Below are 12,915 nucleotides of genomic sequence, written 5' to 3'. Positions count from 1 at the left end.
TTAAACAAACACTTCATTCTAAAACCGACGCTTTATCTGAAGGAACGAATAATAATTATATAAAAAAAACACTTTTATTTAATAAATTCACATCTGATGCAGCTACGAGCTTTATTTTCAGTTTTCCATATTGAAATTTAACTCTAATAATCATTTTATAAACATAAAAGTGTATGCACACATAACGATGATTCGATTGTATGGCTAACATTTAATTAGTACCTGAGCTATAAGTATCCTCAGTACCCCTTTCATTTATTTTCATTTAGGGAGTCATAAAGACAAATGGTGAACAGACGGTTGATAAATACGAAACATTGTCAGTGTTGTTAATGAAATTCGTCTGTATTGATAAAGACAAACAAAGCAATAATCGACGTTTTGTAAAATGCTACGTTGTATGGGATGATGGATTTAGGGCGGTGGCGGTATTATGTATTGTACCAATAGCAATGTTGCCTTAATTTACACTTAAGTATCTTTTTCTTAATAAAAATCTAAGTTTATGTTTAAAAAGTCATTACAACAACTACGTGGCAGTATTTACTTAACTTATATAATTTATTAAAGTTCATTATTTATATGTTTAAGTTATTAAAGAATTTGTTAAACTAAACAAAAATATGTCTCTATTCGTCAAGATACAATTCATAGCCAAAGCTACTTGGGTAATTGAGAAAATATACTTAACACATACGTGTCTGCATTTTGTCCATAAAAGTACACATCTCGTTATTTTGTGCCATTATATGACAATCAATGAATACAATAATACATTTCTGATATAAAATAATTTTAATATATGTCGATAAAGAAAAGTGTCAGTGCGACTTTTTTTTTAAAGGGACCTTTTCATGTTTTGGCAAATTGACAAAATATTAAAATAAGTTTCAGATTTGTAACTTTTCGTTGTAGTTATGTTATTTGTGAGGAAACAGTAATACTGAACATTTGCCATGATCTAAAATATCCATTATATTCATCTTTTGACGATTTATAAACCTTAAAATTATAAAGCGTTGCAACGCGAAACGATTGAATAATTTGGAAAGTTCTGTTGTTGTCGTTATATTTCGTGACACTAAGAGGATTGCTTATATAACGTATAAAATACAGCAATTACTAGGAGAACGGATGGCCGAGTGGTCTAAGCGATATACTTTTAATCCAGGGGTCAGTGGTACGAGCCCAGTCGAGGATTACTTTTTCTTTCTTTAATTGTATTCTTGTTTTTTACTAGAGCTTTTTAGATCCAATGTTTGCATTTATCAATATACAGAATTTAATGACAAACTTCAATACATGCCACAGGTGGTTAGCGTGTGGCTATGATATTAATAAGTAAAAACATCATTGAGTATCGTGTTATTTCTGAAACTTTGACCCAGCATTTGTAGAAATATAACAAGATGTGCACATTTCCAGAAAGAAAATTCATTTCTGCGTTGAATAAGACCGGGTTCATGAAAATCGCTGCACAATTGATGAAGTTATGGTTGTACAAAGCGATGCAGCCTGTTTTCGGGTGATTTTGAGTTGGATACCTTCTTATATTTATTTGATATTGAAAAATTTATTTTTCAGAAAACTTGCTTTTTCGTTATAATAGATTATTTATCATTTAAATTGATGTTTTCACTAACTAATATCATAGCCACACGCTAACCTCCTGTGATACATGCCAAAATCTGTGAAAAGGTCCCTTGAAAGTCATCCATTCGCGTGTTTTGTCTTTTTTTTATATGTATGGTGTTGTGTTTTAAGTGATATTATTATTCAGTTTTTGTTAATTAAAAAGTTATATAGTCATTCATTTTAGCGCGATTGTATCGGTCTGGATTCAAATTGTATTTCAAACGTTCAGTAATATGACGAGCTTTACTTTAACAAATATTTTGCTGCCAGTATGTTTCTTGCTAAAGAAATTGCACGAGTGTGCTAGGAAATAATTTATTGCAATCAGTTACGCTACGCGTTGATAAACCAGGAGATGATTTCCATGACGGCACAACAATATACTTGTTATAATTGAATCGGCACGACTGTCAGTTCACTGTCCATTGTGTACATGCTATAATATGAATGCATTCATAACTTTATATATAACAATCACAATGTTGATGATTTCCATATACCATAATGTGTATACTAAAACAAAAACTTAGCAATTAAATAAATGATATTAACTAACGTATTGACAATATTTGACAAAATGGAAAAAACTAAAACATGAAATACCATTCAAATAGAGCCATGCATAAATAAAGGATATAAAGTATAATAATAAATAATAGAGGAAAATAGAATAACTTTATTCTAAACGCTATTCATTAGCCGATTATGGTCCAATAATATGTATATTAAGATACACTTTCTTCTTTGTGATATAACAAAATAAACGGATATATAATAAGAATATAATTCAAATTGTTAACATATCAAAATAATCGGGCGGAAATTAATTGATATACAGTCAAACCTGCCCGAGCGACCAGCTTTGAATAGCGACCTGTCAATAACGTCCACATCGATTCCCCCCCCCCCCCCCGAACGATTTCACTATTTATTTTACCTGTGAATAACGCCCACCTGCAAACAACGACCAGCAATCGCCATTTTACATTCCCAAAAGTCTATTTTTATTGCTAACAACGACAGCTTCAACGACCAGCGACCGCTATTTTACATTTCCAAAAGTTGATTTTGATAGCTAACAACGACCACTTCAATCATAACAATCGAATATTTCACAACTTTCAATAAAACAATGGCCGCCATGATGCTGTAATAGTCACGTGATAAACATCTTACCAGTGCACGCGTCGGTCGCTATTGAGATATTGGCAAGTGACAGTTTACTTAACTCGTTAGCAGTTTTTTGTTTATTTAACAAACATAACTAATTGGTAGCCGCCTGCTTCTTTTATGCATTTGACAGTTTGTCGAAAGTGTTAGAAGTTGCCTAATTTAATTTAATTTGCTTTAATTTAGCGGCCTGCGATTAGTGTACTAATACACATGACGCCGCCTGTCAATCAAATCCTTATCTAAGAATTGATCTACCAATCAGCGATCGATTAATCGGTTACGCGAGTTAGCAACGAACTGTCAGTATTTTCCTAGACAAGCTATGTCTAGGTTCACTTTTATTTCAACGAGTTTCTTTTGTTTTCTTTTTTTTTTAAAAAACGTAGATTAAAAATGGTTAAACGGTTTCAATGTTGATTATGTAACTCGGACAATCTATAGCCTGAAAGATTAGTTGGATTTATATCGTTTCCAAAGCCGAAAAGAGATCTTGAGAAGTATAAGAGATGGATAAAGGCATGCGGTCGTCCCCACGAACAACTTAACATCAACACTGTCAAAGACAATTACAATATCTTATTATCGAAATTACTAGCAAATTTAAATGGTTAATGTTATCGATCTGATCATCACATAATAGTTTATGTTTGTTTTAATAGTTGTATCATTTACTATGTGATTAATAGAAGCAAGGTGTATCTGCATTACTATAAGAGAAATAAAACCCGGCGGGAAGCCTAATTCATGCTGTGTTTTATTACTCTGATAGTAATGCACTTTATTCTCATTATACATGTTATATGACGGAGACACGTGATATCTTAATAACGGTATCTACACATGTGAAGACATGTGGTGTCACCAATGAACGATTTTAATCCACACTTGGAGATCGAATGCCTAGTTCTCATTTTTTCAACGAGTTTCGTTTATTTTGTTCGAAAAAATACGGAAATGAAACATGACAAAAACGGTGTAAATAGGGTTTATGTAACTCTGACAATCGGTATCCAGAAAGATAAGTTAGATTAATAAAATTTATACCATTTCCAACGCGCAAATGCGGTCTTGACAAGAGCGAGTGGAAGCTTCAATATGTAGAATTACCGTGATCCCCCTTATAGAACAATAATTTATTTTAAAAAAACTGGAAATGTCATATAAGCAATAACTAGGCAGTATAATGTATGAATTAAATCACGTGTGCATGTAAAATAATAGAGAATATTGGTACCCATGCACTTTGCGTAACTTAACGCAATCCCCGTTATAAATCGAGTTGTTTAGTGTGTCGGAAACAAGTGAAACCCATTTTATGTTACTATTTAATGAAAAAAGGTATCGATAAATGCAATTGTTTAAGAGTTATTATTACTGATATAACCAATACATGCGGTAACATGGGGGAAGTCGGTACCTGTGCGAGCGTCTGATACTGGTAGCTTTATTAAGTGGCTTGACCGAATTCCCCTTCATACAACGCTAATTTATATCAGACAATGACCAGACTGATTGTGTTGTTTTGCACTTTCAATTATAGTGATTGATAAATGTCCAATAAGCAATGTTTAATATTATTAATATCACTTTTATACGTAGTAACATGTGGGATCTAGGTACCCACTCGGCGTCAGAAAGCGCGAAAAACTTCACCGAAATCCCATTTATAAAGCATTATTTCGTGTCAAATTTACGGGGGAAAATGTTTTGTTAATATTTTTGTAAATAGCATGGGTAAATACCAGTGTAGAAGTGTTAATTTATTGCTAATAACACCATTACACGTAGTAACAGGTTCGATTTTCGTAAAAGCGCAAGCGTTTCAGAGCGTGTTTAATGTACCGAAAACCCCGCTATAAATATCTGGTGTTCTCTATAAACTAATATGTTTTGCATTTGCAGAATAACTAAATGACACAAACCCCTTTACAAATGTTATGTGGTGTGAAAAAGTCCATAAAAATCATCCGGTATATCGCGTAAATCTATATGCAATCTATAGGCAAAGAAGCCATTTTGGTGCTAGCTTGTCTAGGTATGCTTACCGCTAAGCCACGTGATTAAGTGGGTGGAGCGATCATCGTCCATGCGAGATGTCAATTGCCGAAAATATCAAATAAAAGTTTGGGGCTTTCATAAACTTAATAAAGACATTTACGGTTTCATTACAATTACGATGCCAATTACATACATACATTGATATTCATTCCTTTCTTAAATTTCTCCGTGATACGACGTGCATAGATTATAGAAAAGTAAATTGTCAGTGAAAGCTAACCAGTATGAATTCTAAACGTAAGTTCTAGACGTTGGATGAATGCGTTAGGTGATTAGTATATTAGGAAAAATACACAGTTGTAGTAGAATGGCCAGTGATCTTGGTGTAGGCAAAACTCAAATCTAGAACATTCTGAAGCGTAAACATGAGATAATGGACGAGTTTGAGGGGAACTTTAACTCTGAAAGTTAACGCCCTAAGCGCGAGTCGGATTAGGCGTCAGAGAACGAGTTAGTGAATAAGAGGTTGTCTAGTACCGTATTTTTATGTTTGGAAATTGAAATAATACATGTAATTATAAAAACGAAACTGTGTTTTCATTCCTTTATTACATTATACATGCATTAGTATTTACACATTGAAACAATAGAGCACATACATAGATAAGATACCTGTTAAAAGCCTATTAGCATATTTTGCAAACAACATGTAGTAAAAAACATTGTATTAGTATGTTGTAGATATGTCGCTTAACAAATATTAATACCGATTTCACTAAATAAAAAGATATAACCTTAAATCTTTAATTAACAAGGGCATACAATCACTCTGATAAATAACATTTATTTTTGATAACATAACTATGTTGCTGTGTTCCGTTGTGTTCAATATGTTATATATAATTTAACGCGAGATTGATCGATAAAGCCCATGTTGTGTTAATAGTTGTTTTCAATTTGTTTCAACTTTACCGGAATAATCTTCGATAATTAAAACGTTTTTAGAGATTTCGTCTTAACAAGACCGATGCAAGCAGCGCTAGACCAGGCGTGCTAATCAAGACAAGAAATTTAATATATACATCAATCATGCCATACATATTCGAAAAGTATATTTCTAAATCTGACCTATTTTGCTATTGTTGTCGGATACCATACAAACCTAAACAAACACATCGTTGAATTTATATCCCCCACCTAATAACTGTACAGTAACAAAGTGCAGGGATATTGTAATATGCAATGCTCCTCATTTTTATTCATACGCCAATGAAATTTCGTGTTGAAATTGAGAATATAACTAGAAATATAACCATGAAAAGTTACAATAAACAATAACAACAAAGGCAATACCTCTTATTTTAAAAAAAGTGTAGGGTTATGATTCTTGTGCATGGTTGTTCAAATCTTATAGTATCATAGATAGAGCCAACTAGATACATCATACATAACAACAAGGTAAATAGCTCTTATTTAAGAAAGTGAATGTTTATGGCTTTTGTGCATGACACTTAACCTAATCAAAATAAATAAAACCATGACGTTCAATAATTAAATTTCTATTTACGAAACAAAGCTATATGTATGACATTTAACTATTAAAATAATAGCCGAACATGTTTATCACTTTGTTTGTCAACTGACACCACAGTTATTTAAATATCGTACACAGTTTATTATTTAGTGTATTAAATATTGTCTCCGGAATCAACAATCTTAACCCATTTATACATAGCGTCTAGAAAAAGGCCTTGGCAAACAGCGAAGACCCACATGAGACGCCGCATGATGCGGCGTCTCATCAGTGTCTGCGCTCTTTACTTAAAGGAATTTCTGTAATAAATATTATAAATATAGAAATAAATATACTAGACATCCCTAATTTTGGAAATAAATTGAACCAATTTAGAAGGATGGGAGAGTCCACTTGGCATAAATGGGTTAATCAAATTTGTGCCTGGTCGTCGAAATTCACTCAATATAATCTTTTGGTCCGAAGCAGCGCTCGTCCGGCTCTGAGTAAATGTTCGCGTCGTTCTCATCCACGGCATTTCTGCCAGAGGTCGATGGGAAATGTACTTCGTAACCGTCATCGCCACGGAACACCTTAACATTGGTCAGATATAATTGCAGGGTAAATATACATTTACTGTGAAGAATTTTGAACAAAATAAAAAGCACACATAATATACTCAAAATATTCACTTGGAAAAATATGGAAATATTGTATAACATAAATCAACAAAATTCGATATCCTTTTTCAACTGTCGTTAACGTTATTTTTCTTATTTCAATTTAACATGATTATAATAATTCACTTTTTGAAGAAATACGACACTGTTTTTCACTTTGATATTATGAATCTATTATTGGATCCTTGTGTTATTATTGTACAAAAATCAGTGTTTATGCTTTCGGTATTCATTTGATAATAAACATACCTCCGCATTTGGTGAGATGAAGCCTGGTTGATCCGCGGCAAGTGTTTCTAATTGTGATGCATTATGTTTGCCTTGGCCTCTCCAATCAGTACTTCTTTTATATGTTTTCGCCTTTGGGACAGGGTCTTGAAAATCAGAATTCCCGTCATATTTATACACGCGATTGTCGACTCGTCCAATATCCACTTCCTCGTTACAATTAACGGTGGTAATGCGGTCAGCTTGGTAGAGAGACACAATATAAACAAGTGTATGCATTATACATGTAGAGTTTGCAGTTTAATAAACTGGTTTGAGTTTCCTGTCCTTGAATCGGACAAAGTAGGTAAATAAAAGTAAAAACCAATAATAATAGATAATAATCGTTATGCACTTTAAAGACGTACTTTATACTCAGTTTGGTAGCAAATGTATAACAACGTTGAGTTCTAACAGTATCTTTATTGTTGCTTTTAATTGTGTATAAAGTAAATATCAATAACCATCAATACGAATCTGTGTTTTTTATACTTACATGGTTCCTCACACGTCTCGTAGATAGCATTGTCCATTTCTTTCATGGGCGTCTCAATACTTCTCGACTCGGTTCTTCTAAAATCAAATTTTCAATTCTTAATTTGGTATAATTTTGCTTATGATTTATTGTCATTATAGTTGAATAAATTTACTATATACATCAAACATATAAATTATAAATAATAGCATATATTATATACATTTTTTCTGATAAGCGTTGTAGGATCGCTTTATATATAACATACTGATATACTGTATTATATAAACTGCATATGAATAAACTTAGACAATTTTTTTCATTAAATAAACAATCCAGCTTTTATAACCGTCTATACCTTCTTTTTCGATGGACGATCACTCTTATGACAACCACCACTATAACAACACAACCGACAGCAATTGCACCGACAGCAATTGCAACTACAGTTAATGGTTTGGAAATGCTTTCCGGTGTTTGTGTCATTGGGTCGCCATCGTTGTCGTGTGAACCTATTGTTAGATAAGCAATAAAATGTAATAAATATTTTAAAATATAAAGCATGCCCAACCTAATCAACATAAATATTTGCTTAACTGTTACGAATCTCAATTGTGAAGTATGTCAAGTTGACACTTATTAAAACTCTTAAAAGTCCACATGAGAACTACATTCACAAATTGTATCTTTCCAGACATAGAAGCTAACCGGTGTCTTATGTTATATTTTTATTCTGAATCAATGTAAATCAGTGCAAATCTCCTTAAAAGTAATGCCATTCATGTCCTATAGTCAACCAAGTCAAAGAAATATAAAATAACGATTCAAAATAATGCCTAATAACAATAGTATACATTACCGTATACGCATTTTTGGGTAGCAACGTCGAGTTTATATCCAATTATGCATCCATGAACGCAGACCCCGTCATCCTTTTGACATGTGTTGTTCACACAGTGTTGGCACACAGCGGAACATTTTTGGCCATAGAATCCATTCAGACACCCCTATAAAAAGCAAAACAACCTACTTGCATTTTTCCTTCCATATTTATGGATTACATTTAATTAATTAACGGTGTTAAATTATGAACATTTACTTCACATTGAAGCAATGTGAGTTTCAAGCTTTAAATAATTTTTTTTCTTAACAACTATCGGTTTAAGTTTAATCTCAAATGACATATTATATTTGAAGAAAAGCTTTATATTATGTAAAGTATAATTCAGATAAATAGATTCTTACCGAAAAACACATTCCGCTCTCGGTGTGACACGTAGACCCGACCGCAACGGTGTTGCAAGTATGTGGACACGTCATATTGCAATGAGACCCATAAAAGTTACCAGCGCAGCCTTTGTAACACGAACCATTTAAGACATCGCATAATTTGTCCTTACATCTTGGCGGACAGCTTGAAACACATCTGGGCCCAAATGTACCAGCTAAACAGCCAATCGTGCAATTACCAAATAAATCACATTCTCCAGAAACGCATATCTGTTTGCAGTTGTCTTCGCATCTCTTTCCATAGTGCCCATGTTTACAGCCGTCTTTGCAGTATCCTGTTTTCCCATCACAGTAGCCAGACTTACATGGTGTTGGACAGGGTTGGTCACATATAAATGCTACCTCACCGCTCACTTCCTCTGCTTCGCCATACCACCCTTCTTTGCATAATTTACAGGTGCTACCATTGCATGCAGCACAATGATCGTGGCAATTGCCGTTGTCATTATAGCCGTTGACATCTTTATCTGAAACAGCAAACAAAATATTAGAAACTCAGTGTTGAACTAATGTGAAAGCACAATAATCGAGTCATAATTCATTTTATCCTCTCTTTGACGATTTGTCAAAAAAAAACATGTGTTCAGTGTTTATTATATTTTGCATTAAGAAAGTGAAACGATACTATTTGAATTATTTATTCCAGTCCATGTTACCGAAAAGAATGCAATACATTTTTAATTAATTTCATCATTTCTCAAAACTTATATTTTGTTTTATCAAATAAATATAGTGTGTTCGAATTATATAAAATGTTTGCGTTCGAGTGCATACTCTAGTCCACATGCGTAGTACGATACATTCTTGGTTTACTTTATAAAATAGCACCAAATATAAACATAAGATGATTTAAACCGGGATCACCGCCCTGCAACGGTCAACGTAAAGCAGTTGAGGTTATAACAACGAACCAAACACTTACGCCAAAATTGATCACAAGCCAAGAACACTTCTTCAACGATGTAAGTAACCAAAACGTGCGTAAGTTCAAGTACATATTATTGTGCACGGAATATCAAAACATACATGAAAATAATATTTTGTTCCTCTTTACAGTTTCATGATGGAACATGAAAAACTGACAGACGATTGCACGGCTTAAAGTACACATTTGCACCTTGAAACACCAACTGATTTCTACCAACAGGGTGATTGCAGAGTCCAGACTTAGTTTGTGTTAGTTTCATAACAACTTAGTTTTTGTTTCATACAAAGTTTAAATCAAACAGTAAATAAAGAATAATTTTCAATTCTCATTTTAGGAGTTAACCCAAACCTTAGTTAGCCACGGTTGTTAATGAAAAACAGTGACCCCGCTTTTATCCTGACACGTCCGTTCCGGAGGAAATTTCCGGATAAACGCATCTTTAGGATTATCGAACCAGTGCCGGTTCAAGAGTTAAATATTTACCTTATGGCATAAACCTTATGTTTATGTACATTTACATACTTATTTCGCATCAAGAATGATATTTTCTTGTTACGCAGACAAGTATTTAGTTTAAAAAATCAAATGTAATTAAAAAATGTTAATACAAAAAACGCGTAACCGAATTTTAATACAAGTACACACATGACGTAAAGCTTTGTAAATGCAGGGACCTATACAAACGAAATCTACTTCCGGATCTGGAACGCGAGATTCCGGACTTAACGGGCAAAATACTATCGAGATCCGGATAAACGCGGGTTCACTGTATACATGTCTAAAAGTAATACGTGTGAATACTGACTTTGATCACAGTTGGTGCCAGTCCATCCCGCTACACACTTGCACGAGTACGCGTTCATTCCGTCAATGCACGTGGCACCGTTCTTGCATGGGATTGTGGCACACTCGTTGATGTCTACAAACATAAGCCTGAGATATTTGCTGAATTAAAGATAAGCTTTCAACACTTTATAGTGGGGATATGGACTTCGTATAACAAGAGTGCTGAGTTTATAGATATGGTTTTTTCTGCATAGTAATTTATTAACTATACTTTACAGTAATACGTGTGAATACTGACTTTGACTACAGTTGGTGCCAGTCCATCCCGCTACACACTTGCACGAGTACGCGTTCATTCTGTCAATGCACGTGGCACCGTTCTTGCATGGGATTGTGGCACACTCGTTGATGTCTACAAACATGAGCCTGAGATATTTGCTGAATTAAAGATAAGCTTTCAACACTTTATAGTGGGGACATGGACTTCGTAAAACAAGAGTGCTGAGTCTATAGAAATGTTTTTTTCTGCATAGTAATTTATTTACTATACTTTACAGTAATACGTGTGAATACTGACTTTGATCACAGTTGGTGCCAGTCCATCCCGCTACACACTTGCACGAGTACGCGTTGATTCCGTCAATGCACCTGGCACCGTTCTTGCATGGGATTGTGGCACACTCGTTGATGTCTACAAACATGAGTCTGTGATATTTGCTGAATTAAAGATAAGCTTTCAACACTTTATAGTGGGGACATGGACTTCGTAAAACAAGAGTGCTGAGTTTATAGATATGGTTTTTTTCTGCATAGTAATTTATTGATTATTTTTACAGTAAGAAAAAAGTATATTTATGTTAAATTAGGTAGACTACTGTAAAAAATGTTACTGAGTATACGAGATATTATGGACACGGCTGATTTGTGTTTTGGGTTCATAAATTATACGTTCACTCTGGGTTCAGTACATTTCAAAATACATTGTAAACAACTCCATTGGAGGACCTCTGAAACTTCGAGACTATGAAAGATGAAACTCGTTTACAAGCTATATCTACTCACTGGTCTTACAGTTTAAACAAACTATTAACAATTCATAAAATTACAATGCAAATTTTTGTCTATAAATCCAATATGTGTACAGTTCACAAACAAATGGAAAAAAAAAATCTTTCTGTTTTTGTTAAGAGCTCACTTTCATTTTTATTTCATCTGGACCCCAAACTATGAAGTTATTTAAATCATCATGGAAATTACAATTTAAGTTTGTACACATTTTATTGTAATTAAATAAATGATAAAATTAAATTATATTGATAACGGAATAAACGCAATAAATTAAAGTCAACGCTGTGTGTTTCAAAACAACACAAACAAGTGTGAAACTGTTCAAATCCCGAGCGCACGAGATTGAAAAATGAGCAATTACGATTTAGGTGAAAGTTTGAATCAATCGTGTGTTTTTTTACCTTTGCTGTAAGAAATACGATCCTAAATAAATTTTTTTAATACATTTCATTACCGCCTCGATATAGCATAAGTGTTCTTGCAAATTCATTGTGCTTACTTGTATTTATATTTTTTAATGACTTTTGTATATTATAAAATGGAATGTTGTTATACCTATTCACGTGACTGAAAATAATGTGCATAGGTGAGTATGACGAAGTTGTATTGTTGTTAAAGTCTGAATTAAATGTGTGTCCTTTTGTCTGTCTGTCAGTCTGTGACACCATACCTAGCATCATGTTACAGCAGGTAACCTGACACACGTTTCATGGCCACTTGTTGTGCAAAAACATGTTACCAAATGACACATTAACAATCGAGATAATACATAGCGACACTTAAACAAGCGACACGTTGCATAGTTAAAAATACATTTGGCACTTAGCGACAGGTAACCTAGCTTTAATTTACCTAACTTCATGCATCCTATCGACAAGTTACCTAACAACCTAGAAACAAAATACCAAGCAACACTATGCCTAGCAACAAAAACCTAGGAATACCTCGCTACACGTTACCTTGCGAGACGTTCCCTAACTACACGTTACTTAGCTTCACGTGTCATAGCAACTTGTTACTAAGCCATATGCTACATTTTAACAGATGACTAAGCAGCATGTTACCTAACAATACTTTACCAAGCAACACGTGACCTGTAACA

The 12,915-nt window shown here is 33.6% G+C and overlaps 2 protein-coding genes across 9 annotated transcripts in view; both read right to left on the bottom strand.

Annotated features, from left to right (window-relative positions):
• LOC127834421 (platelet endothelial aggregation receptor 1-like) overlaps positions 1 to 12,915 on the bottom strand; it is a 65,470-nt gene that overhangs the window by 30,239 nt on the left and 22,316 nt on the right.
• Positions 1 to 12,915, bottom strand: part of LOC127834420 (multiple epidermal growth factor-like domains protein 10) — a 63,136-nt gene that overhangs the window by 45,945 nt on the left and 4,276 nt on the right. The window contains exons 4-12 of one of the 9 annotated variants that reach the window (XR_008027930.1): positions 11,323 to 11,436; positions 11,044 to 11,157; positions 10,765 to 10,878; positions 8,987 to 9,498; positions 8,601 to 8,748; positions 8,100 to 8,253; positions 7,763 to 7,839; positions 7,249 to 7,469; positions 6,538 to 6,912 (exon numbers count right to left, since the gene is read on the bottom strand). Coding sequence is in view for 8 of the 9 variants with exons in the window: in XM_052360246.1 (XP_052216206.1) it covers positions 6,778 to 6,912; positions 7,249 to 7,469; positions 7,763 to 7,839; positions 8,100 to 8,253; positions 8,601 to 8,748; positions 8,987 to 9,498; positions 10,765 to 10,878; positions 11,044 to 11,157; positions 11,323 to 11,436 (1,589 nt within the window). In the remaining variant the exon portion in view is untranslated. Of the gene's footprint in view, positions 1 to 6,174; positions 6,913 to 7,248; positions 7,470 to 7,762; positions 7,840 to 8,099; positions 8,254 to 8,600; positions 8,749 to 8,986; positions 9,499 to 10,764; positions 10,879 to 11,043; positions 11,158 to 11,322; positions 11,437 to 12,915 lie in introns of those variants that run through there. The other 8 variants (XM_052360250.1, XM_052360248.1, XM_052360247.1 and 5 more) reach the window with 8 other exon arrangements.

This window comes from Dreissena polymorpha, chromosome 6 (assembly GCF_020536995.1).
Source record: "Dreissena polymorpha isolate Duluth1 chromosome 6, UMN_Dpol_1.0, whole genome shotgun sequence".
Taxonomy (NCBI): Eukaryota; Metazoa; Mollusca; class Bivalvia; order Myida; family Dreissenidae; genus Dreissena; species Dreissena polymorpha.
This window is presented reverse-complemented; position numbering and strand designations above follow the sequence as displayed.